Here is a 24,775-nt window from a genome sequence, read left to right on the forward strand (position 1 = left end):
CAAACTTTTTTAACAAATCAAAAACTGAAATATTGGCGTGCAAAATTATTCAGCCCCTTTACTTTCAGTGCAGCAAACTCTCTCCAGAAGTTCAGTGAGGATCTCTGAATGATCCAATGTTGACCTAAATGACTAATGATGATAAATACAATCCACCTGTGTGTAATCAAGTCTCCGTATAAATGCACCTGCACTGTGATAGTCTCAGAGGTCCGTTAAAAGCGCAGAGAGCATCATGAAGAACAAGGAACACACCAGGCAGGTCCGAGATACTGTTGTAAAGAAGTTTAAAGCTGGATTTGGATACAAAAAGATTTCCCAAGCTTTAAACATCCCAAGGAGCACTGTGCAAGCGATAATATTGAAATGGAAGGAGTATCAGACCACTGCAAATCTACCAAGACCTGGCCGTCCCTCTAAACTTTCAGCTCATACAAGGAGAAGACTGATCAGAGATGCAGCCAAGAGGCCCATGATCACTCTGGATGAACTGCAGAGATCTACAGCTGAGGTGGGAGACTCTGTCCATAGGACAACAATCAGTCGTATATTGCACAAATCTGGCCTTTATGGAAGAGTGGCAAGAAGAAAGCCATTTCTTAAAGATATCCATAAAAAGTGTCGTTTAAAGTTTGCCACAAGCCACCTGGGAGACACACCAAACATGTGGAAGAAGGTGCTCTGGTCAGATGAAACCAAAATTGAACTTTTTGGCAACAATGCAAAACGTTATGTTTGGCGTAAAAGCAACACACCATCCCCACTGTCAAACATGGTGGTGGCAGCATCATGGTTTGGGCCTGCTTTTCTTCAGCAGGGACAGGGAAGATGGTTAAAATTGATGGGAAGATGGATGGAGCCAAATACAGGACCATTCTGGAAGAAAACCTGATGGAGTCTGCAAAAGACCTGAGACTGGGATGGAGATTTGTCTTCCAACAAGTCAATGATCCAAAACATAAAATCTACAATGGAATGGTTCAACAATAAACATATCCAGGTGTTAGAATGGCCAAGTCAAAGTCCAGACCTGAATCCAATCGAGAATCTGTGGAAAGAACTGAAAACTGCTGTTCACAAATGCTCTCCATCCAACCTCACTGAGCTCGAGCTGTTTTGCAAGGAGGAATGGGAAAAAATGTCAGTCTCTCGATGTGCAAAACTGATAGAGACATACCCCAAGCGACTTACAGCTGTAATCGCAGCAAAAGGTGGCGCTACAAAGTATTAACTTAAGAGAGCTGAATAATTTTGCACGCCCAATTTTTCAGTTTTTGATTTGTTAAAAAAGTTTGAAATATCCAATAAATGTCGTTCCACTTCATGATTGTGTCCCACTTGTTGTTGATTCTTCACAAAAAAATACAGTTTTATATCTTTATGTTTGAAGCCTGAAATGTGGCAAAAGGTCGCAAAGTTCAAGGGGGACGAATACTTTCGCAAGGCACTGTAGGTGTGTCCAAACTTTTGACTGGTACTGTAGATACATACATATAATACATATACAGTTGAAGTTGGACGTTTACATACACCTTAGCCAACTAAATTTAAACTCAGTTTTACAATTCCTGACATTCAATCCTAGTAAAAATCCCGGTCTTAGGTCAGTTAGGATCACCACTTTATTTTAAGAATGTGAAATGTCAGAATAATAGTAGAGAGAATGATTTATTTCAGCTTTTATTTCTTTCATCACATTCCCAGTGGGTCAGACGTTTACATACACTTAATGAGTATGTGGTTAAATTGTTTAACTTGGGTCAAACATTTCGGGGTAGCCTTCCACAAGCTTCCCAAAATAAGTTGGGTGAATTTTTGGCCAATTCCTCCTGACAGAGCTGGTGTAACTGAGTCAGGTTTGTAGGCCTCCTTGCTCGCACACGCTTTTTCAGTTCTGCCCACACATTTTCTATAGGCTTGAGGTCAGGGCTTTGTGATGGCCACTTCAACACCTTTACCTTGTTGTCCTTAAGCCATTTTGCCACAACTTTGGAAGCATGCTTGGGGTCAATGTTCATTTGGAAGACCCATTTGTGACCAAGCTTTAACTTCCTAACTGATGTCTTGAGACGTTGCTTCAATATATCCACATAATTTTCCTCCCTCATGACGCCATCTAGTTTGTGAAGTGCACCAGTCCCTCCTGCAGAAAAGCTCCCCCACAACATGATGCTGCCACCCCCGTGCTTCACAGTTGGGATGGTGTTTTTCAGCTTGCAAGCCTCCCCCTTTTTCCTCCAAACATAACGATGGTCATTATGGCCAAACAGTTCTATTTTTGTTTCTTCAGACCAGAGGACATTTCTCCAAAAAGTACGATCTTTGTCCCCATGTGCAGTTGCAAACCATAGTCTGTCTTTTTTATGGTGGCTTTGGAGCAGTGGCTTCTCCCTTGCTGAGCGGCCTTCCAGGTTATGCCGAAATAGGACTTGTTTTACTGTGGCTATAGAGACTTTTGTACCTATTTCCTCCAGCATCTTCACAAGGTCCTTTGCAGTTGTTCTGAGATTTATTTGCACTTTTCGCACCAATGTATGTTAATCTCCAGGAGACAACGCGTCTCCTTCATGGGCTGAATGACTGCTGCGTGGTCCCATGTTGTTTATACTTGCGTACTATTGTTTTTACAGATGAACGTGGCACCTTCGGGGTTTTGGAAATTGCTCCCAAGGATGAACCAGACATGTGGAGGTCTACAACTTGAGGACTTGTCTTTCTTCTGATTTTCCCATGATGTCAGTTTGAAGGTAGGCCTTGAAATACACCCACAGGTACACCTTCAATTGACTCAAATTATGTCAAATAGCCTATCAGAAGCATTTAAAGCCATTACATAATTTTCTGGAATTTTCCAAGGTGTTTAAAAGCACAGTCAATTTAGTGTATGTAAACTTCTCACCCACTGGAATTGTGATACAGTGAATTATAAGTGAAATAATCTGTCTGTAAACAATTGTTGGAAAAAAATACTTGTGTCATGCACAAAGTAGATTTCCTAACAGACTTGCCAAAACTATAGTGTGTTAACAAGAAATGTGTGGAGTGGTTGAAAAATTAGTTTTAATGACTTCAATCTAAGTGTATGTAAACTTCCGACTTCAACTGTACATACATACATACATACATACATACATACATACATACATACATACATACATACATACATACAGTACTAGTCAAAAGTTGATACAGCTACTCATTACAGTGTTTTTATTTATTTGTACTATTTTCTAGTTGTTTAGATTCTGTTGTATCATATTGTTATGATAGTACTGTAAGATATCATATTTGATATTGCACATGAAATCAAGCTCCTGTTCTGCAATGGTGAATGTTTTTTAATCTTTCCTCGCTTGGCAGATATTTATGAGGTGCGTGTGTCCATCAGTAGACCATGTCAGTCTGTCCTTGCCAACACGTCCTGCTGTGACCACGACAGGTGCTCATGAATATGAACCAGCCAGCCAACCTTTTAAGGCAGTGGTGTATTAATCATACCCAAATTCCTACTATAATAATGATGGGCCCAATGGTCACCTTCACCTGAATATTCATGACAAATGTCATCATATCCTTTAATTCTAAAATAGAGAATAGACTGATGCCTAATGTTTTGATGTGGTCTTTGTGGTTTCTCTTCAGGGGCTGTGCTGTATTCATGCCCATTCTGTCATATTCTCCAAACTGACAGCAGGTGAGTGTGATTTCCATTGTGACAGTCAGGCAGAGACGAGACAGAGAGAGAGACAGAGACAGAGAGACAGAGAGAACCATTAGTCTCCTTGTATTAGGGAGGGTGAGTGATGGAGGCTGTCACAGTTGTTATAGAGAATGGTTGTTCTCTGCAGCCAAACACAATAATATCATACTGGTGTCATTTACCAGCTGCGTGACAACTATGAGCGTGGCACACAAGGCTATTATGACAATGTAGCAATTTTCATACATACTGCGTTCTATTTGCACTTTGGGAATTCAGAAACCATGTGTCAATCCACTCACTTTTGGCAAGAAGCTTTCAGATTTGTAGGCTTATATAGGGGTGCTTGTACATGCATTCAGCTATTATGATCCATAAAGCCTCACCATCTCCAAAATGTCCATTCCATACCAGATTATAGTTTCCCAGAATATACACTACATGACCAAAAGTATGTGGACACCATGCTCGTCGTTACATCTCATTCCAAACTCATGGCCAATAATATGGAGTTTGGCCGGCCTTTGCTGCTATAACAGCCTCCAATCTTCTGGGAAGGCTTTCCACTAGATGTTGGAACATTGCTGCAGGGAATTTCTTCCATTCAGCCACAAGAGCATTGGGTAGGTTGGGCACTGATGTTGGGCGATTAGGCCTGGCTTATAGTCGGTGTTCCAGTTCATCCCAAAGGTGTTGAGGTCAGGGCTCTGTGCAGGCCAGTCAAGTTCTTCCACACCGATCTCAACAAACCATTTCTGTATGGACCTCGATTTGTGCAAAGTGGCATTGTCATGCTGAAACAGGAATGGGCCTTCCCAAAAATGTTGCCACAAAGTTGGAAGCACAGAATCATCTAGAATGTCATTGTATGCTGTAGTGTTAAGATTTCCCTTCACTGGAACTAAGGCACCCAGCTCAAACCATGAAAAACAGACCCAGACCATTATTCTGCCTCCACCAAACTGTAAAGTTGGTACTATGCATTGGGTCAGGTAGCGTTCTCCTGGCATCCGCCAAACCCAGATTGGTCCGTCGGACTGCCAGATTAGTGAAGTGTGATTCATCACACCAGTGAACGTGTTTCCATTGCTCCAGACTCAAATGGCAGCAAGCTTTACACCCCTCCAGCCGACACTTGGCATTGCGCATGATAATCTATAGGCTTGTGTGCGGCTGTTTGGCAATGGAAACCCATTTCATGAGGCTCCCGACGAATAGTTCTTGTAATGACGTTGCTTCCAGAGGCAGTTTGGAACTCGGTAGGGAGTGTTGCAACCTAGGACAGACGATTTTTACACACTAGTCGCTTCAGCACTCGGCGGTCCCGTTCTGTGAGCCGGTGTGGCCTACCACTTTGCGGCTGAGCCGTTCTTGCTCCTAGACGTTTCCACTTCACAATAAAAGCACTTACAGTTGACCAGGGCAGTTCTAGCAAGGCAGACATTTGATGACCTGACTTTTTGGAAAGGTGGCATCCTACAACGGTGCCACATTGAAAGTCACTGAACTCTTCAGTAAGGCCATTCTACTGCCATTGTTTGTCTATGAAGATTGCGTGGCTGAGTGCTTGATTTTATACGCTGTCAGCAACGGGTTTGGCTGAAAGAGCCGAATCCACTAATTTGAAGGGGTGTCCACATACTTTTGGATAAATAGTGTTTATATAAATAACACTCAAATCTCCGTCCCCAATGTCTCCTCAGTCCTTTTAGCTGGAACACATCAGGGTGTTATTAGTCATCCAATCCAACTCTGAGAAAATTTCACTTTCAGGCTCTACCAGAAGACTTTAGCCTACTTGCATCATTCTGCATCATGCTGTATTTATACCCGAGGGGTAAAATAAATACATTCAGCTTGCAGCCAGGTTGCTGGACTGGTTTGGGGCTGTTCCTTCAACTGTCCACCCCACCCCCAATCACCTCCTCACAACCTGCTTAGTTTTAATCTCACTGAGAGATTCCGCACTGACATAACAATTGTTTCACTCACCTTCTCACAAATGAAGAAGGGCATGTTGGGAGAAAAACACGAGAGAAGGAAAGAGTGAGGGGAACAAGACGTCACATGACACGCTTGACTTTAACTCGTCCCTGTCCAATGGCATCTCTTAACCAACCCCGAGCCCGTCCAGCGTTCGCCCTCTCCCTCTCTTGGTAACCAATCTATCCTCTCCCCACAAAACGAGGCAGGGAGGAAGCTGTATAGCCTACGACCTGGAGAGAAAGAGATAGCGCTACCGGAGAGGAGACGGATCTCTGAACCTTCTATCAATTTTCTCTCTCCCCACCCCACTCTTCGGGTCTGGATCGATATTCCCGTCGGGAGATCGGTTGGAGTTTAAGGCACTCAAAACCGATACTTGTCGACCTTTCCTGGATATAAGAAGGTGCGCGAGGAGGAACCGGCGGTGAACCAGTGTACCCTTATCTACCCTTTCTCGGCCCGCGCTCTACCCGATAAATCCACTTGTTACAGCGTGCTTTAAGAACCCACTTGGACCAGCCAGACGAGATAAATTGCGTGCTTGTAAGGATGGTCTTATGAAACTTTACCAACTAGGCTATACCAAGTAGCACCATTTAGCGACATTACGTGAACTTACAGTCCAGATAGGCCAGGTGTTTACGGTAAGAAATCTCAACGAAGAAATCCTAGTATTCAAATCGCTTGTTCCGTCCTCATGATCTCGACATTATACAGCCGGAGAAGCTCCTTGCGGTTTACGTCACTGGTAACGAGTCTAGACAACCTCTGTTGATTTTTAGTGACTTCGACATATCAGGATATACGAATTCAGTTCTGTGGCTAAATTAGTGACTCGGCGCAGGGGATTTAGTGCCAAAACAACACCGCCTCTCCAGAGCGCGTTCTCCCCGGGAGAGATTGGATAGAGCGGTCAGAGTCTGAGGAATGCGGGCACTGTTTCCCTGGATCTCCACCTCACCTGCGGAGACTCTCCGCTGCACACACCAAAGTAAGTAGCGGACTCGTACGGGTATTATTGACTCAACACTCACTTTTATCTTTGCCTTCTTGACACACTCCATGTCTTCTTTGTGCGTCAGTGTCTTTCATAAGGGTCTGTAGCTAAATTGCGTTGTTCTCATGATCGTTTGCGAACCGTTCACTTAGTCTACATTTGCATGATTGAACGTTATGGTAGCCTATCGTTACATTAGTCTGTGATTAAAATCTGGTATTTTTCTCCCCTTCCCAGTTGAACGTTGACCGGGTGACGCAAGCGGTCATGTTGAGGCAAATCCTGCTGAATTCCACCAACGCACCGGACTTCGACTTAGGGTTGGCCCATCAGACGCACGCGTCTGGGTCCGTGAACGCATCTAACGGCTCGGTGAGCATGGCGGGCCTGCTCAGGCCCACGGATAACAGGGGAGGACTGCGGGAGGGCGGAGAGCTGAACAAACCAGACCTGGCAACCTACGTGGTGATCTGTCTAGTTCTGTTTCTGCTCGTGCTGCTCATCGTCTTCTTCATCAACTGTCAGCTGAGGACCTCCTTTTTCGCCTCCATGCCCTACGATAGGTCTCTCAGAGAGGCCCGGACATCCTACAAGTAGAACCCGTTACCCCATCGGGTGGTAACGTTTGTACCAGGACTGGGTAACTTGTGTTATCGAATGTAGTCATGGAGGAATTTACGATTTTTGCCAACTGCATGGTCCAAACGCTGTGCGTAACCGTTAAGTGTTAATTTGGCACAATGAGATAGAGGCCTATTGCGCACCATGTTCCAAACTGGACTAATGTCGTCATGTGCATATAAATGTTTGTTTGTGTATATACAACATTTTGTATAACTGCACTGTGATGAATTTGCGCTATTATGTAGGCCTGTTGTGTAATTCTGCCGCTTAAAGTTTCATTCCTTGTCCTGTGTAAAACCATGATTAAATCTATATGATAAATATATGAACAACATATGGTGATGATGATAATGTGATGGGATGAAACGGATTGATAGTTGAATGTCCCAGAGACAAAGCGAGGTTTCATGACTGCAATCCTTGCAGATCACGTGCTTCCTTTGAGTTTTTTGTCATTTAGCCTTCACTCACAATACACGACCGTAATTTCTCGCGGAATGAATGATTTCACGCTGATATAAATCGCCCAAGACAAATTGGATATCTTTTTGTTTTACACCGAGGTAAAATGTGTTTTATATTGGATATTTGGTTTTCCAAGCATGCCATGACTGACAACTGTATATTTTAAATCAGGGGAGACCTTTTTGGTCCGGAATTTGTGAGAAAAGAAAAATAGATTCGGATTTCAATCTTCAATATCTCTTATTCAAAGCAATGCCATGAACATGAGATATTCTGAATCTACACCTTTATTTTTTATTATTCTGATTTCAATAACTCATCAACTAAGCCTACCACCACGATGGAAAGGATATATTCCCAATCAGGGGAGGATGGAGAACAATCCACATCTTAACATTTTTCAATTTATGAGAAAATGAATATCTTATTTAATAGCTCTTAAGCAAAACGTTCCATCACTATAAAAATTATACACTGACTATATCAAACATTAGGAACACCTTCCGAGTATTGAGTTGCACCCCCCTTTTGCCCTCAGAACAGCCTCAATTCGTAGGGGCGTATTGAGATTCAACCAGGATACACTCGGGGAAAATGTTTAGCATAAAAAATACAGCAGCGTTGCAGTTCTTGACAGACAAACTGGTGCACCTGACACCTACTACCATACCCCGTTCAAAGGAACTTAAATATTCTGTCCTGCCCATTTCACCCTCTGAATGGCACACATACACAATCCATGTCTCAATTGTCTCAATGCTTAAAATCCTCATTTAACTTGTCTCCTCCACTTCATATACATTGATTGAAGTGGATTTAACAAGTGACATCAATAAGGGATCATAGCTTTCAACTGGATTCACCTTGATCAGTCTATGTCATGGAAAGAGCAGGTTTTTTTAATGTTTTGTGCACTCAGTGTATAGTCCGAGTTAGGATGGAGAACAATCAACACCTTTTATTTTTTCAATAAAAAATAATTTCACCATTTGATTCTTCAAAAGCTCTTAAACCAAGCGTCCCATCAGCTATTGAAGATTGAAATCCGAATTAAAAAAAATGAAATAAAAGATTCAACATTCAACAAAGGTGTGGATTGTTCTCATCCTCCCCCTAGTCTGTTATTCGTTTATTAACCACTAAGGGGTAGCCTAACACCAGTGATTAGTCTTTCTCCTAGAAATATAAGTAAAATTTGAAAATAATTATAACCTGAATCAAATCAGCAAGTTTATAAGGAGAAATGTATTTACCATCTCACAGTGAAATTAATTGGTAGATTTGTTCTGTGGTTGTGTCTAGTTGGGTTCTAAAGGGATCTTGTCATAGTGAATGATTTTGGAGCTGAGCTGGAGTTGTGCTGGACCGAGTAAAATATGACCCCAAAAATATAGCGGAGGGGGTATTCTGAAATTATAGGCTACTTTTCTCAAGTCTTCATATCAATCACTTCATGTTTTTCTCTTTTTATTAAGCAAGAGATTATTCATTTGTTTTGCATCATTCTGCTTCACACGTGATTGTGGTTCACATTTATCAAATTTACAAGAATGACTTAAGGCCCTTCTACCCATCCATCTGTCATATCTCTCAGGTAATAGTTCTAGTGCGCATGGTCCTCCCCCACCCGTTCCAACTTGTTATGGCAGGAAGAAGCCTACCGTGCAAGGGTTTGAACGTTGTCACTCGGGAAAGTTAACTTGTTCCAGTAATGGAAACGAATTTGAGATGACTGCAATATTGGAGTCTACGGCGATATAACAAAGAACAACTTGTTGTATAGAAAAATATTGTGGAAGTAGGAAGAACCGTATATTCTTTTTACCGAGTTTTAGCCTAGCTAGCTAGCATTACATTAGCCATCAGTCACTACCGCACAGACACTAAGGGAGGCACTCAATGGTTTTTTGGGAGGGGATTACGGACGACTCTCCTTGCGACTAAAATTGCACAACATTTGTTGTAATCGTAAAGTTTTGTTTGTTCCATCAACAAAGAGTCGTCAAGAGTAGCTACAATACGTTTTCTTTCCACTGTTTGGGGGTACTTTGAATTTCCCTCCTTTTTCAATCCCAGGCGGATGAAAAGGGGTTCGGGGTTGTTGTCTAGCACCAGTTGACTAGCCATTTGCTAATAGTTGTAGTCAGTTCTCAAGGGTACTTAGAAATACATTTTTTCTTCCCGTCGGAAAGGACAACTTTTGATAACTTTGTATCGAGGCAAAGTCGGGAAATCACCGGGTGTGTTTGTGGATTTATTTTTGTTCTCCCTTTGAGGAAACTATCTCTACACAAATGGATCATAATTCTGGGAATTCTGCCTCTGCTTCTGCTTCCAAAAGCAAGAAGGACAAGAAAGAAAAGAAAAACTATGAAGATGGAGACGGCAAAAAGAAATTTGTACGTATTCATTAAATATTTCACTGATTGTGAGTTAACTAATAATGCACTCATGTTCAATGTTACTTGGGGACTCTTGAGTTGCTACTGTTTTTGGTAGAACAAGTGGCAGAAGTTGTCAGAACGTTACCACTTAGATCTCTACCTAACAAACCTGTTCGTTTATTTCACTTGCAGCCAGTTATTTCACAACATTCAGTGTGTTTTCGGACTACTCTGAAATCTGCAAGGCTAATGTCAATCGTGTTAACGTTACGTGGTTTGTGAAAAAATGAGGAAGTAACTAGCTAACGTTAGCTATCCTCATGTTAAAACTCTGAAGTGTTGCAACGAGCTTGACAATGTAGCAAACGGCTTTACTCGCGGTTTGGAAACAGTAATTGTAGCAAGTTAGCTAGCTCGTTTTGGAGATGGTTCGGGTTTTCCACAGGTTGCTGTCGCAGGATTGAACCTGGGTAAAGTTATAGTTTGAAGTTCAGTACACATGGAATAAATGGCTTTCTCCACTTTCCCACGTAGGCAAACAATTTGCACGGTCTTACCTTGCGGGCTAGTATTCAGAAATGTAATTTACACATCAATGACGAAATAAACTTATATGAATGGGAAATGTTTTTAAATAATATGCTACTTTGCATCGTAGAGTAAAACACTGACATGTGGTACATCACACTGATTTACAGTTGTCGCGTGGATGGCGATAGTGACGTCATAGCATTCAGTACCCATGGCAAGAATGGGTGATTCAGTGTGATATCTACAAGAGAGAGCACGGGGAGTCACCCGTAATTGCTTGTCATCATGGAGAGTAGTAACGTGTCATTTAACCCCTGGCTAGTCTAGCAACAGTTGGAAACTGATATTCGACAGACAAATGGTAACCATAGAGGCCCAAATACACACCTGGTCAATGAGCACAGCTCCCTACCCTATCACATGCTTTTGTAAGACCCCAACCCCCCTCCACCCTCTCTAGAAAGCCCTTCACTGTCCCCGTTCTGAAGGTGCCAGTGACAGATGTTCTCAGCCCAAGCGTCCTGCCATGCTCGCTAGAGCAGATGTTTGCAACTTGAATGATTTGGCCAGGTTCAATGTGTAGGCTATGTGATCTGGTTTGCATTATCTTGATATAGGCCTAGGCTATATCACCATTGGCGATTAGTATTTTCCACCAGCGTCAGCTATAGAGCTGGTTACTTAAATTAACTAGGCTACTTTTTTATTTGATTTTTTACCATTCTCAATTCAGAAAAAAAGGAGGAAATAACTATCTATTGATAGGACGGTCACCTGGTCTGTCAACCTCTCCCATCTGGAGAGCTACTTGGTGTGCAGGCTTTTGATTCAACCCTGCTCAAACACACCAAAGTCAGCTTCTTTTTCTTTTTTTTTACAATGTGGGGTGTTCTGTCAGGGCTGAGGATGGTTATCTATTTAGTCTGTTTTATGCTATATCATTATTTTACCTGCTGCGCAATGTCTCTAGCTCTCTCTCTTCTGGCAACGGCACACACCATGACTTTTCCAGGATTTTCATTGCTGACCAAAAATGAGCTATAACTGGGCAAATAGAGTGCGTTCGGAAATTATACAGACCCCTTGACTTTTTCCACATTTCTTTACATTAGTGTTTTCTGAAATTGAGGCAAAAAAAGTTTTCAATCTACACACAATACTCAATGAAAAAGAAACCGTTTTTTAAATATTTTTTTTTTTAGATATACATAAACATTATTATCACATTTATATACCTATTCAGACCCTTTACCCAGTACTTTTGAAGCACATTTGGCAGCGATTACAGCTTCGTCTTCTTGGGTATGACGCTACTAGCTTGGCACACCTGTATTTGGGGGGTTTCTCCCATTCTTCTCTGCAGATCCTCTTAAGCTATGTCAGGTTGGATGGGGAGCGTTGCTGCACAGCTATTTTCAGGTCTCTCCAGAGATGTTCGAGCGGGTTCAAGTTCGGACTCTGGCTTGGCCACTCAAGGACATTTTTAGACTTAACCAAAAGTGGCTTTGGGACATGTTGGCTGTATGCTTAGCGTTGTTGTCCTATTGGAAGGTGAACCTTCGCCCCAGTCTGAGGTCCTGAGCACTCTGGAGCAGGTTTTGATCAAGGATCTCTTCGTACTTTGTTTCAGTCATCTTTCCTTCGATCCTGACTAGTTCCACAGTCCATGCCTCTGAAAAACATCCCACAGCATGATGTTTCCACCACCATGCTTCATTGTAGGGATGGTGCCAGGTATCCTCCAAATGTTACACTAAGTCATTCAGGACAATGAGTAAAATCATAGTTTCATCAGTCCAAGGAATCTAGTTTCTCATGGCCTGAGAGTCCTTTAGGTGCCTTTTGGTAAACTCCAAAAGGGCTGTTATGCCTTTTTATTGAGGAGTGGCTTCCATCTGGCCACTCTACCATAAAGGCCTGATTGGTGGAGTGCTACAGAGATGGTTGTCCTTCTGGAAGGTTCTCTCATCTCCACAAAGGAACCCACGCCCACCTTTGTTTTATTTTTCTTCCACCCCAGTAGCCGGACGCCGCTCTGGTCTGGTGGAAGTTTTGCCGCCGTATCCGCTCTCCACAGCCGACTGGCCGGTGCTAGGCAGGGTTCCATCCCTGAAGGGGTTTCCCCCTTCCCTGGAGAACGGAGCTGATCTTGACCCAACAAACCAGCCATGGAGGTACATCACTCGCCGTGGAAGTCAAAGAAAGCATCCTCTGGAAACGGGGGTCTCCATGGAGATGTTGAGCCCGGAGCTGACACAGACCAGAAACAGCTTTGCCGCCCTGGATCCAGAGGTTCCGGCACCTTTGTCCTTGGTGGCTTCCCAATCAAGATCGGATCCGGGGGGTACCTGTGTCTTCGTCCTCGGCTCTGTCTCCCTCTCCGGTGGCTTCTACCTCGGGTTAAAATCCTCTGAGCTCCCAGCTCCCACCAGACTGTGAGGCTGCCTGAGAGACCGGCCCATTCAACATCATCAGCTGTCATCATAGGCAGCTCTATGATGAGAAACATCTCGATCCCCAAGGCAAAAACCCTGTGCTACCAAGGAGCACGAGTACAGGACATAACAAGGCTGCTTCCGACTGTTCTACCACAGATGCTGGGAGTTGACATTGTCGTGGTCCATGTGGGGTCAAATGAGGGCTAGCTCAGAACATTTAAAAATGGATTTTAAGGAACTGATTTTAGCATTAATACATGGTTATAACATCTACCGAAAAGACAGAAATGCCAACGGAGGCGGTGTTGCGGTCTATATTCAGAACCACGTTCCTGTAAAGGTTATAGATATAGACTACCAAGTGCTAATAGGCAGTATCTGGCTAATGTGTGTGAAATGCTTGATAATGTATGTGATATCAACAGAGAAGTATATTTTCTGGGTGATTTTAAATATTGGCTGGCTATCATCAAGCTGCCCACTCAGGAAAAAACTTCAAACTGTAACCAGTGTCAGTCAACCTACTAAGGTAGTTACAAACAGCACAGGAATTAAATCCTCAACATGTATTGATCACATCTTTACTAACGCTGCAGATATTTGCTTTAAAACAGTGTCCAAATCCATAGGATGCAGTGATCACAATATAATAACCATATCTAGGAAAACCAAAGTTCCGAAGGCTGGGCCTAATATAGTGTATAAGAGGTCATACAATACGTTTTTTTTTTTTTTTTGTGATTCGTATGCTGGTGATGTATAGAATATTTGCTGGTCTATGGTGTGTAATGATGAGCAACCAGATGCTGCACTTGACGCATTTATGAAACTACTTATTCCAGTTACTAATAAGCACGCACCGATTTTAAGAACATTATTATAAAGACTTAAATTGATGAGGAATTTAAAAGTTGTATGGTTGAGAGGGATGAGGCGAAAGGTATGGCAATTAAGTCTGGCAGCCGAACTGATTGGCAAACATACTACAAATGAAGAAATCATGTGACTAAAATAAAGAAAAAGAAACTACACTATGAAACAAAGAAATTATATGATAGTAAAAAGCTTTGGGGCACCTTAAATTGGGGCTACACTTCAGTGTAGCTTTTGACATTATCGATCATAGTCTGCTGCTGGAAAAACTTGTGTGTTATGGCTTCACACCCCCTGCTATAATGTGGATAAAGAGTTAGACAAGTAACAGAACACAGAGGGTGTTCTTTAATGGAAGCCTCTCAAATGTAATCCAGTTAGAATCAGGAATTCCCCAGGTAACTGTTTAGGCCCTTTGCTTTTTTCAATTTTGACTAACGGCATGCCACTGACTGAGTAAAGCCAGTGTCTATGTATGCAAATGACTCAACGCTATACACGCCAGCTACTACAGCGACTGAAATGACTGCAACACTCAAAGAGCTGCAGTTAGATTCAGAGAGGGTGGCAAGGAATAAGTTAGACCTCGATATTTCTAAAACTAAAAGCATTGTATTTGGAACAAAACTTCAACTAAATATTATAAGAGATAATGTGGAAATTGAGCAAGTTGAGATGACTAAACTGCTTGGAGTAACCCTAGATTGTAAACTGCGATGGTCAAAACATATTGATGCAGTAGTAGCTAAGATGGGGAGAGGTATGTCTAATAAAGCAATGCTCTGCCTTAACAGCACTATCAACAAGGCAGGTCCTACAGGCCCTAGATTTGTTTCACCTTGACTACTGTTCAGTTGTGTGGTCAGGTGCCACAACAAAGGACTTAGGAAAATTGCAATTGGCTCAGAACAAGGCAGCACGACTGACCCATGGATGTACACAGAGAGCTAATATTAATAACATGTACAGTGGGGTAAAAAAAGTATTTAGTCAGCCACCAATTGTGGAAGTTCTCCAACTTAAAAAGATGAGAGGCCTGTAATTTTCATAATAGGTACACTTCAACTATGACAGACAAAATGAGAAAAAAAAATCCAGAAAATCTCATTGTAGGATTTTTTAAATGAATTTATTTGCAAATTGTGGTGGAAAATAAGTATTTGGTCACCTACAAACAAGCAATATTTCTGGCTCTCATAGACCTGTAACATCGTCTTTAAGAGGTTCCTCTGTCCTCCACTTGTTACCTGTATTAATGGCACCTGTTTGAACTTGTTATCAGTATAAAAGACACCTGTCCACAACCTCAAACAGTCACACTCCAAACTCCACTATGGCCAAGACCAAATAGCTATCAAAGGACACCAGAAACAAAATTGTAGACCTGCACCAGGCTGGGAAGACTGAATCTGCAATAGGTAAGCTGCTTGGTTTGAAGAAATCAACTGTGGGAGCAATTATTAGGAAATGGAAGACATACAAGACCACTGATAATCTCCCTCGATCTGGGGCTCCACGCAAGATCTCACCCCGTGGGGTCAAAATGATCACAAGAACGGTGAGCAAAAATCCCAGAACCACACGGGGGGACCTAGTGAATGACCAGCGGAGAGCTGGGACCAAAGTAACAAAGCCTACCATCAGTAACACACTACGCCGCCAGGGACTCAAATCCTTCAGTGCCAGACGTGTCCCCCTGCTTAAGCCAGTACATGTCCAGGCCCGTCTGAAGTTTGCTAGAGAGTATTTGGATGATCCAGAAGAAGATTGGGAGAATGTCATATGGTCAGATGAAACCAAAATAGAACATTTTGGTAAAAACTCAACTCGTGTTTGGAGGACAAAGAATACTGAGTTGCATCCAAAGAACACCATACCTACTGTGAAGCATGGGGGTGGAAACATCATGCTTTTGGGGCTGTTTTTCTGCAAAGGGACCAGGACGACTAATCCGTGTCAAGGAAAGAATGAATGGGGCCATGTATTGTGAGATTTTGAGTGAAAACCTCCCATCAGCAAGGGCATTGAAGATGAAACGTGGCTGGGTCTTTCAGCATGACAATGATCCCAAACACACCTCCCGGGCAACGAAGGAGTGGTTTTGTAAGAAGCATTCCAAGGTCCTGGTGTGGCCTAGCCAGTCTCCAGATCTCAACCCCATAGAAAATATTTGGAGGGAGTTGAAAGTCCGTGTTGCCCAGCAACAGCCCCCCAAAAATCACTGCTCTGGAGGAGATCTGCATGTAGGAATGGGCCAAAATACCAGCAACAATGTGTGAACCTTGTGAAGACTTACAGAAAACATTTGACCTCTGTCATTGCCAACAAAGGGTATATAACAAAGTATTGAGAAACTATTGTTATTGACCAAATACTTATTTTCCACCATAATATGCAAATAAATTCATTAAAAATCCTACAATGTGATTTTCTGGATTTTTTTCCTTCTCATTTCGTCCGTCATAGTTACCTATGTGTACCTATGATGAAGTATACCTATGATGAAAATTACAGGCCTCGCTCATCTTTTTAAGTGGGAGAACTTGCACAATTTGGTGGCTGACTAAATACTTTTTTGCCCCACTGTATGTCAATCTCTCCTGGCTGAAAGTGGAGGGCAGGTTGCCTTCATCACTACATTTATTTGTGAGATGTATCGACATGTTGAATGCACCGAGCTGTCTGTCTAAACTATTGGCACACAGCTCGGGACACCATGCATACCCCACAAGACATGCCACTAGGTCTCTTCACAGTCCCCAAGTCCAGAACAGATTATGGGAGGCACGCAGTACTACGTTAGTACTACATAGAGCTATGACTGCATGGAACTCTATTCCACATCAAGTAACTCATGCCAGCATTAAAATTAGTTTGAAAGGACAGATCTAAAAACACCTTATGGAACAGCGGGGACTGTGAAGCAACACAAACATTGGCACAGACATGCATATATATGCACACACACACACACACTCTCGATAGCATACACACTATACATACACACTATACATACATACAGATGGATTTAGTACTGTAGAGATGTGGTGGAGTAGGGGCTTGAGGGCACACGGTGTGTTGTGAATGTAATGTTTGTAAAATTGTATGAACTGCCTTAATTTTGCAGAGCTCCAGGAATAGAAGCTGCTGCTTTGGCTGCAGCTAATGGGGATCCATAATAAATACAAATACAAAGGAACTCTGGAGCTCTGTCAGTGACCATCGGGGTCTTGGTTATCTCCCTGACCAAGACCCTTCTCCCCAGATTGCTCACTTTGGCCCGGCGACCAGCTCTAGGAAGATTCTTGGTGGTTCCAAACTTCTTCCATTTAAGAATGATGGAGGCCACTGTGTTCTTGGCAACCTTCAATTGCACTGTAACTCAATATATAGCTATGAATATCAACAAATATGCACACGCAGCTAAGATCAATTTGATCTCAAAAACGTGTCTAGCAACTGCATGATTGAAATACAGAGATTAGGAGGTAACTGCGTAACACATTGCATCCGGAGGACACTTTGATACAAATCTGATCGGACTGGCCTAATTATTTGATATATTCATTTTTTATTTTTTAAAATCTATAATATGCTTGTCCGTTAATTATTTTTACTTGCCCCGGACAAGTGTTAATGTCGAGCTCTGTAGGTCTAGTGATTTAATTAGTGTTGACAATGGAGTAGTCAACTGCTGCTTTCTGTGTTTAGCAAAGCCCATGATTAACACCAGCTTCATTCTTCAGTCATACTTGTATTGCAGATAGCTGAGAAAATGCCTCTTAAAAGGAATCTTGAAGCCTCTTTAAGTCAGCCAGACTCTTACATGATTCTTTTAAAAAACTTTTTTTTTTACCTTTATTTTACTAGGCAAGTCAGTTAAGAACAAATTCTTATTTTCAATGACGGCCTAGAAACAGTGGGTTAACTGCCTGTTCAGGAGCAGAACGACAGATTTGTACCTTGTCAGCTCGGGGATTCGAACTTGCAACCTTTCGGTTACTAGTCCAACGCTCTAACCACTAGGCTACCCTGCCGCCCCTTTACAAATAAATCTGTGGGTCCGTTGTTAAACAAGTGCTTTATTTTTTTTATAAATTACACTGAAATTCACAAAGGTGCAAACAAACACTTGTTGAAAGTATTTCAATAATTTAACTAATATTGTTCTCGCTCTTCTCTTGTACGTATATGGACCCAGAACTTAATTGAGCATCAGGTCTGTTTAGATCCATTTTTGCACATGATTTGAAATGTAACCTTTTTTAAATAGTAAAAAAAAAAAAAAAAGATCATTTAGGCTGTTTACCTAATAAAAATAAATAAAAATGTTTTTAATAAAATCCAGAATTGTTCATATCTGAGGGAGAGAGAGACACACACACACACACACAGTTCAAGAATAGGTCAACATTGGGCTATAATTAAGTACGGTACATGCGCACTGCAGTCTGCACAGTGTGTTTATGTGTGAGAGCAAGTTAGTATCAGTGATTTGGCCTTGGCTGGAATGATCTGGGATTTGAACTCACCCCAACAGAATTTATATTATGCAAAACAAACACACACAGTAGGGATGGGGGTTTGAAATGATTTCACTATTCAAATAGTATTATTCATTTTTGTCAGATACTTGAAATACATGTGTTTTTTGTGTATGTGTGTATGTATGTAACATTTATGTACGTTTTTAACCTGAGTACTGCTGTGCGAGGGAGAGACTGGCTCTATTGCTGCAGCGGCCCGCGGAGGTTATATGGGGTAGTGGGTAGACTGAGGGGAGAGAGACACCAAGGAGACTCGGCGACAGCCTGGACTAGCTAACTTGTAGCAGCCACAATGTTATCTTTCATGGAACTTGGTTACCAACCTTTTTCATGGGGTGCACTGTGCATGTCATAACTACACTGAAAAGTCTGAACATCAATCAGAATTTTTAAACCATTCCACCTGTTTTTTATATTGAAAGCTAAGTGTTATTTTGCTTCAATAGAGTGATCAGGGTTTTTTTCCTTCACAGAAAATACATTAGTGCAACACATTTGGCTGAAAATAGCTACATTTTCAGAAGTGCAATGCTGTTTTGCAAGCAGCCACACAAGTAAATTGGGCTTACAATGAAAAAGCGTATTTCTATTGTTTTTGATAGGAATGTAGCCATCTACATTTTCTGACGTTTTCCTTGAAGTTAATCTTGCATTTACAGGAGAAAAATAGCTGCACATCAGTCAGAGCTCTGTCTGCTGATAGCATGCCTGTTTGTGAATTCTCATCCAAGTGGAGAAGTGCAACTGAAGCACAAAATGAGTCTGATGCAGAAATGACAGAAGCATTTTAGATCTATGTTTGCAAGATATTTCTTATGCGTTTTATAGTAATTCTCTGCATAAAAACCGCAGAATCCTGAATTAACGTGAACCCTGTGTTGCAATGTAACGTGGATATTTTTATTTAATTTAGAAAAAGCCCTTTCTGTGTGAAAATCTGGTTAAAATAGGCCTATATTAGGCTGTACTTTTTTCTCTCTCGCTAAAATGAATACTCGCACTAGTATTTGAATAACTGCACATCCCTCACACACACACACACACAATGTGTGAAGAACAGCAATAATAAGCAAAAGAAGTCGAATTGGGGGCTTAGACCAGCATTTGGAGGGTTGACGTCATTGCAATTACGTTGCCTTTTGTTGTCACAGGAATTTTGAGGTCAGAGTTCAGAGAGATGTGATGATAAAGCTCTGTTGGGTGGAGCCGCCATATCAGGTGTCCCTTATCTGTTACGTAATTGCTCCCAATGATTGTTCTACCTGTGTTTCATTCTCAGACATGATGATGGTGTTGTTGACAATGATGACACACTTTGTCCCTACACTATCTTGGATGGGTAGTGTTTTGCATTGTGACCCCATATCAAGCTTCCGTGAAAACACTGTCCGATTAGGCAATGACGTCAACCCTCCAACTGCTGATCTAAGCCCCCAATTCGCTTCTTTTGCTTATTATTGCTGTTCTTCAGTCAGTCATTGTGTTTTGAGTGTAACAGACCTATATTTATGTTATGACCCACTGTTACAGCTAACTTGAGAAAGGCAGTCAACCCCCAACAACAACTGCTCCCCGTGCACCGACGACGTGGACGTCGATTATTAAGGCAGCACCCCTGCACCTTTGATTCAGAGGGGTTGGGTTAAATGCGGAAGACGCATTTCGGTGGAATGCGTTCATTCGTGCAACTGACTAGGTTTCCCCTTTCCTTTTCTCAGACTTGCGTGACGAGAGCCCTTGTAACCCCCCCCCCCCCCTTGAAGTGACTCTCTGAACAGCCAGCGTTATTTTTGAGTAGAGACCAGGTTATAGAGATTTGTTTTAGTGTAGTTGAAAAGAGACTGGGGTATTGCTTTCCTTTAGCATGCGGCAATTAGCTTAAGGACGATGCAATCACGCTGCCTTGGCTCTTAGTCCTTTACTCCACACTGCTCTGCACTTTGCTGTGTGGTCTCTGAGGGGACAGCCTTGGGCACAGAGGTCATTAGATCAACCCTGCCTAGACACTCCTCAAGCAGAAATAACCTTTTTCAGCATGCACCACTGCCTCCCACCTGCTGCCCACCCCACCAGACTGATGCCACTGATTTTGGCTGATGAACCCTCTGACATTAATCCTGAATCCTCTGACAGCGTTCCTTTTAGATTTAAAACACATTTCTATACATGTTTGCCCATGGAAGAAGTGGTCAGAAAGTGACTATTTGGACATTTTTCATATTTCCATATGTTGTAGCTTAGACCCTGCTTTACATCTGAGGTCTTTGTGTTGTGTCCCCTATATGCTCTTAAATACAGGGTGGTTATCATTTCAGTCAAAGAAATTGAACTCATAGAATGCATCGATGCCTTCAAAGCACTGCAACAGGGCTCTACGATGCAACCATTTTGCTCCCAAAAATTTGCGCCAAAAAATAGATGTGCACCAACTGAAAAAGTAAAGTATGAGCGCGTGTGCGAGTTGTGATTCAAAGCAAAACAAAATGCTGCCGTAGCTATTTTCAAAGTATTTCTGTTTTGTTTCATAGCTGGTAGCTAGTCACACAGAAATAGTCCCATATATATACCACCTTTGTGCAGCAACAGTGCCTGGGGTGCTATGTGCACAGAGAGTAAGGGGCTGAAAGATTCATTTTTAGAAGCACACAGGCATAGAAGTTGGTAGAATTTACACTAAAATCTACAAAATGTAACATTGTCCTCCCCCTTTTTTTGGCTATTTACATTTTCACACGCTAGGTTGTTTTTCAATGCTAGTTTGAGCTGGCTCAACTGCTAGGGAAGAGATGTCGGAGAATCTCAGATCTCAGACATGCGAGTCCCACAACTTTAACGGCCCCCACCTTAACCTCTTACATCTATGGGGGCGCTATTTCATTTTTGGATGAAAAACGTTCCCGTTTTAAACAAGATATTTTGTCACAAAAAGATGCTCGACTATGCATATAATTGATACCATTCGAAAGAAAACACTCTGACGTGTCCAGAAATACCAAGATATTCTCTGTGCGTGCCCTAGAACGTGAGCTTCAGGCAAAACCAAGATGAGATGGCATCCAGGAAATGACAAGGATTTTTGAGGCTCTGTTTTCCATTGTCTCCTTATATGGCTGTGAATGCGAGAGGAGTGAGTCAACCCTTTCTGTCGTTTCCCCAAGGTGTCTGCAGCTTTGTGACATATTTGTGGGCAGATCATTGGAAGATTGACCATAAGAGACCACATTTACCAGGTGTCCGCCCGGTGTCCTGCGCCGAAATTGGTGCGCAAAAGTCACCTGCCAGTATTTTTCCATGCGATACAGAGAGGAAAGCAAGCTTCCACGAACTGCATATCAATGAAGAGATATGTGAAAAAACACCTTGAGGATTGATTCCAAACAACGTTTGCCATGTTTCGGTCGATATTATGTAGTTAATCCGGAAAAAGTTTTACGTTGTAGGTGACTGAATTTTCGGTTAGTTTCGGTAGCCAGACGCAATGTAGAAAACGGAACGATTTCTCCTACACACAGACGCTTTCAGGAAAAACTGCGCATTTGGTATGTAACTGAGAGTCTCCTCATTGAAAACATCAGAAGCTCTTCAAAGGTAAATGATTTTATTTATTTGGTTATCTGGTTTTTGTGAAAATGTTGCGTGCTAAATGCTACTCAAAATGCTATGCTAGCTTTGCATACTCTTACACAAATTAGTCAATTTCTATGGTTTAAAAGCATATTTTGAAAATCTGAGATGACAGTGTTGTTAAGAAAAGGCTAAGCTTGAGAGCAGACGCATTATTTTTTTCAGAAATCGTTAACGTTGCGTTATGCTAATGAGCCTGAGGCTTTAGTCACAAACCCGGATCCGGGATGGGGAGTTTCAAGAAGTTAAAGGGCAGCTGAATATTTTAGTCTCACCTAAGTGACTCATATTTTAGGGTTCATTGTGCTTGATTTAGCATGGAACACTCGAACAATGTTTTATTCACAAACTTTTAGTCATTTCTTATCATTGTGCTCCTGAATTTCATTGTGTGCTTCTAAATATTTCTACTTATGTGCTCCTTGTAAAAAATGTCAGCTGAGAGCCCTGTGCAATTTTAGCTGGAACACCATTGAATTTGAAACACTGCAAAACAGGTAAACTTTGAGCACCTTTTATCTCTTGAATGTTTTGGCATTCAGGTCCAAAAGTCACTCTCTGAGCAATATGTGTGGAAGGTTTCGTTCAAATCAAAAAGGGGTGCTGTCAAAAAGGGATTGAATTCAACAGGATTTACCCTTCCCTTAATATCTATCAGTAGAGTTGTTCAGTCTCTCATTAGCTGTGCAGAAAAGTGCACCTGACTGTGCAGCCCTTCTCTCTCTCTCTCTCTCTCTCTCCTTCTCTCTCTCTCTCTCTCCTTCTCTCTCTCTCTCTCTCCTTCTCTCTCTCTCTCTCTCCTTCTTTCCCTCTCTCTCTCCTTCCCTCTCTCTCTCCTTCCCTCTCTCTCTCCTTCTCCTTCCCTCTCTCTCTCCTTCTCTCTCTCTCTCTCTCTCTCTCTCTCTCTCTCCTTCCCTCTCTCTCTCTCTCTCTCTCTCTCTCTCTCTCTCTCTCTCTCTCTCTCTCTCTCTCTCTCTCTCTCTCTCTCTCTCTCTCTCTCTCTCTCTCTCTCTCTCTCTCTCTCTCTCTCTCTCTCTCTCTCTCTCTCTCTCTCTCTCTCTCTCTCTCTCTCTCTCTCTCTCTCTCTCTCTCTCTCTCTCTCTGGATAAGAGCATATTGTAGCTCAGAGAATGAGAGCTCATGTGACACTGGAGTGGTTAATGCACTCTTAGCTCTGAGGTGAGTGAGGCGGAGGGAAGGGAACACAGGGTGAGAGGTGTAGGGAGCACCTGAGGAGCGTCTTAGCTCTGAGGTGAATGTGAGTGAGGCGGAGGGAAGGGAACACAGGGTGAGAGGTGTAGGGAGCACCAGGGAAGGTAGGAGGATGGAAATGAGCCTAGTAGAGATTCCACAGTGGATTAAGCAGAGGGGTGTTAGTCAGAGATGACATTGCAACATTAAAATTACCTGGATCTGATTTAATGGTGTTTTTAGTCATGTCTTTTTTTGCTCTGAAAAGGGGGTGGGTGGTCAAATGGCTCGAAGAGAATAAAATGGCTTAGGCTATAGGCAACTTCTACTCTATGTATTCTATTTGAATGGGATCCTTGGTCAAGTGCACTCTCCAATCCAAGGGTGCACTACTCTAGTTCCTAAGGGGCACCGTCCTGCTGACAAGTAGGAAAAACATTCTATTTATTTATGATTATTATTATAGCAAGCCTATAGACCTACACTGTGGCCCTTGACAACTGGAGTTGTACACCCCTCTCTGAGCTGAGAGTGTATTGTTAAGTATGCTTGACACATTTAGCTGATAGTCTGAGACAGAGCATTACCATTTAAATAGACATATAGGCCTAACTATATATGCCTTACTATACCATATACAAAGTGTACAAAACATTAAGAACACCTGCTAATTCCATGCCATAGGCTGACCAGGTGAATCCTGGGGAAAGCTATGATCCCTTATTGATTGTTAAGCCTTGAGACAATTGAGAAATGGAATGTGTACGTTTGCCATTCAGAGGGTAAATGGGCAAGACAAAATACTTCAAACGTCAGGGCGAAAGAGCTGTCTCTAGAACCGTGGCAGTGTGTGTTGGTGTGCATTCTGCCTTATAATTGTGCGCACTTATTTGTTGTGGAATGTGTGTGAGAGGGCGGCAAAGAACAGAACACTGCTGACTTCATTCACTTGTTAGAGAATGAAGTTACGTTCGTAAATTTCCCCATTCTTCTCTCAAGGACTTTGAACAAGTGCCTGTGTGTGTGCATGGGGCCCACTGCATGGTTTTATTGAATATTCCACACATTCAGCTGTGCTGCTGTTGGTTCCACCTGCTTTGATGGTGACAGGTTGCTCTTTTGCACGGTTGGCTTGAGTGAACCAACAGCTAGGCTATGCATATGCTTTATTCTGGATATTTCTCCTCTCGGTTTTATCACTGGTAAATTCTGCCTATTCCTTTTTGACACATTCTACAAACCCATGCCTATTCCCTTCATCGCCAAACAGGGCTCATAGCCGTAGGGGGAATAAGACATTTAATCCCAATATTGAATTAGGCCGCTCTCTGCTGTGTTTGTCGCTGAGCTGCTCTTGAGACTAGAGCTGGCACAATTACACTGTAACCCTGTAGGCCGAACCGACAGTTATGGAT

At 42.3% G+C, this 24,775-nt stretch overlaps 2 protein-coding genes and 1 pseudogene across 2 annotated transcripts in view; 2 read left to right on the plus strand and 1 right to left on the minus strand.

Annotated features, from left to right (window-relative positions):
* LOC135527037 (uncharacterized) overlaps positions 1 to 5,224 on the minus strand; it is a 157,698-nt pseudogene extending 152,474 nt beyond the window's left edge.
* A 655-nt stretch (positions 5,225 to 5,879) lies between these two features.
* Positions 5,880 to 7,641, plus strand: LOC135527038 (small integral membrane protein 32-like). Its single transcript, XM_064955692.1, has 2 exons — positions 5,880 to 6,677; positions 6,921 to 7,641. The coding sequence occupies exon 2, from the start codon at positions 6,951 to 6,953 to the stop codon at positions 7,278 to 7,280; it is 330 nt and encodes a 109-aa protein (XP_064811764.1). The 5' UTR covers positions 5,880 to 6,677; positions 6,921 to 6,950; the 3' UTR covers positions 7,281 to 7,641.
* Positions 7,642 to 9,389: 1,748 nt separating this feature from the next.
* LOC135526263 (protein diaphanous homolog 1-like) overlaps positions 9,390 to 24,775 on the plus strand; it is a 136,477-nt gene continuing 121,091 nt past the window's right edge. The window contains exon 1 of the mRNA XM_064954457.1: positions 9,390 to 10,171. Within this exon, the coding sequence (XP_064810529.1) occupies positions 10,067 to 10,171 (105 nt within the window). The 5' untranslated portion in view covers positions 9,390 to 10,066. The remainder of the gene's footprint in view (positions 10,172 to 24,775) is intronic.

The sequence above is a fragment of the Oncorhynchus masou genome, chromosome 32 (assembly GCF_036934945.1).
Source record: "Oncorhynchus masou masou isolate Uvic2021 chromosome 32, UVic_Omas_1.1, whole genome shotgun sequence".
NCBI lineage: Eukaryota > Metazoa > Chordata > Actinopteri > Salmoniformes > Salmonidae > Oncorhynchus > Oncorhynchus masou.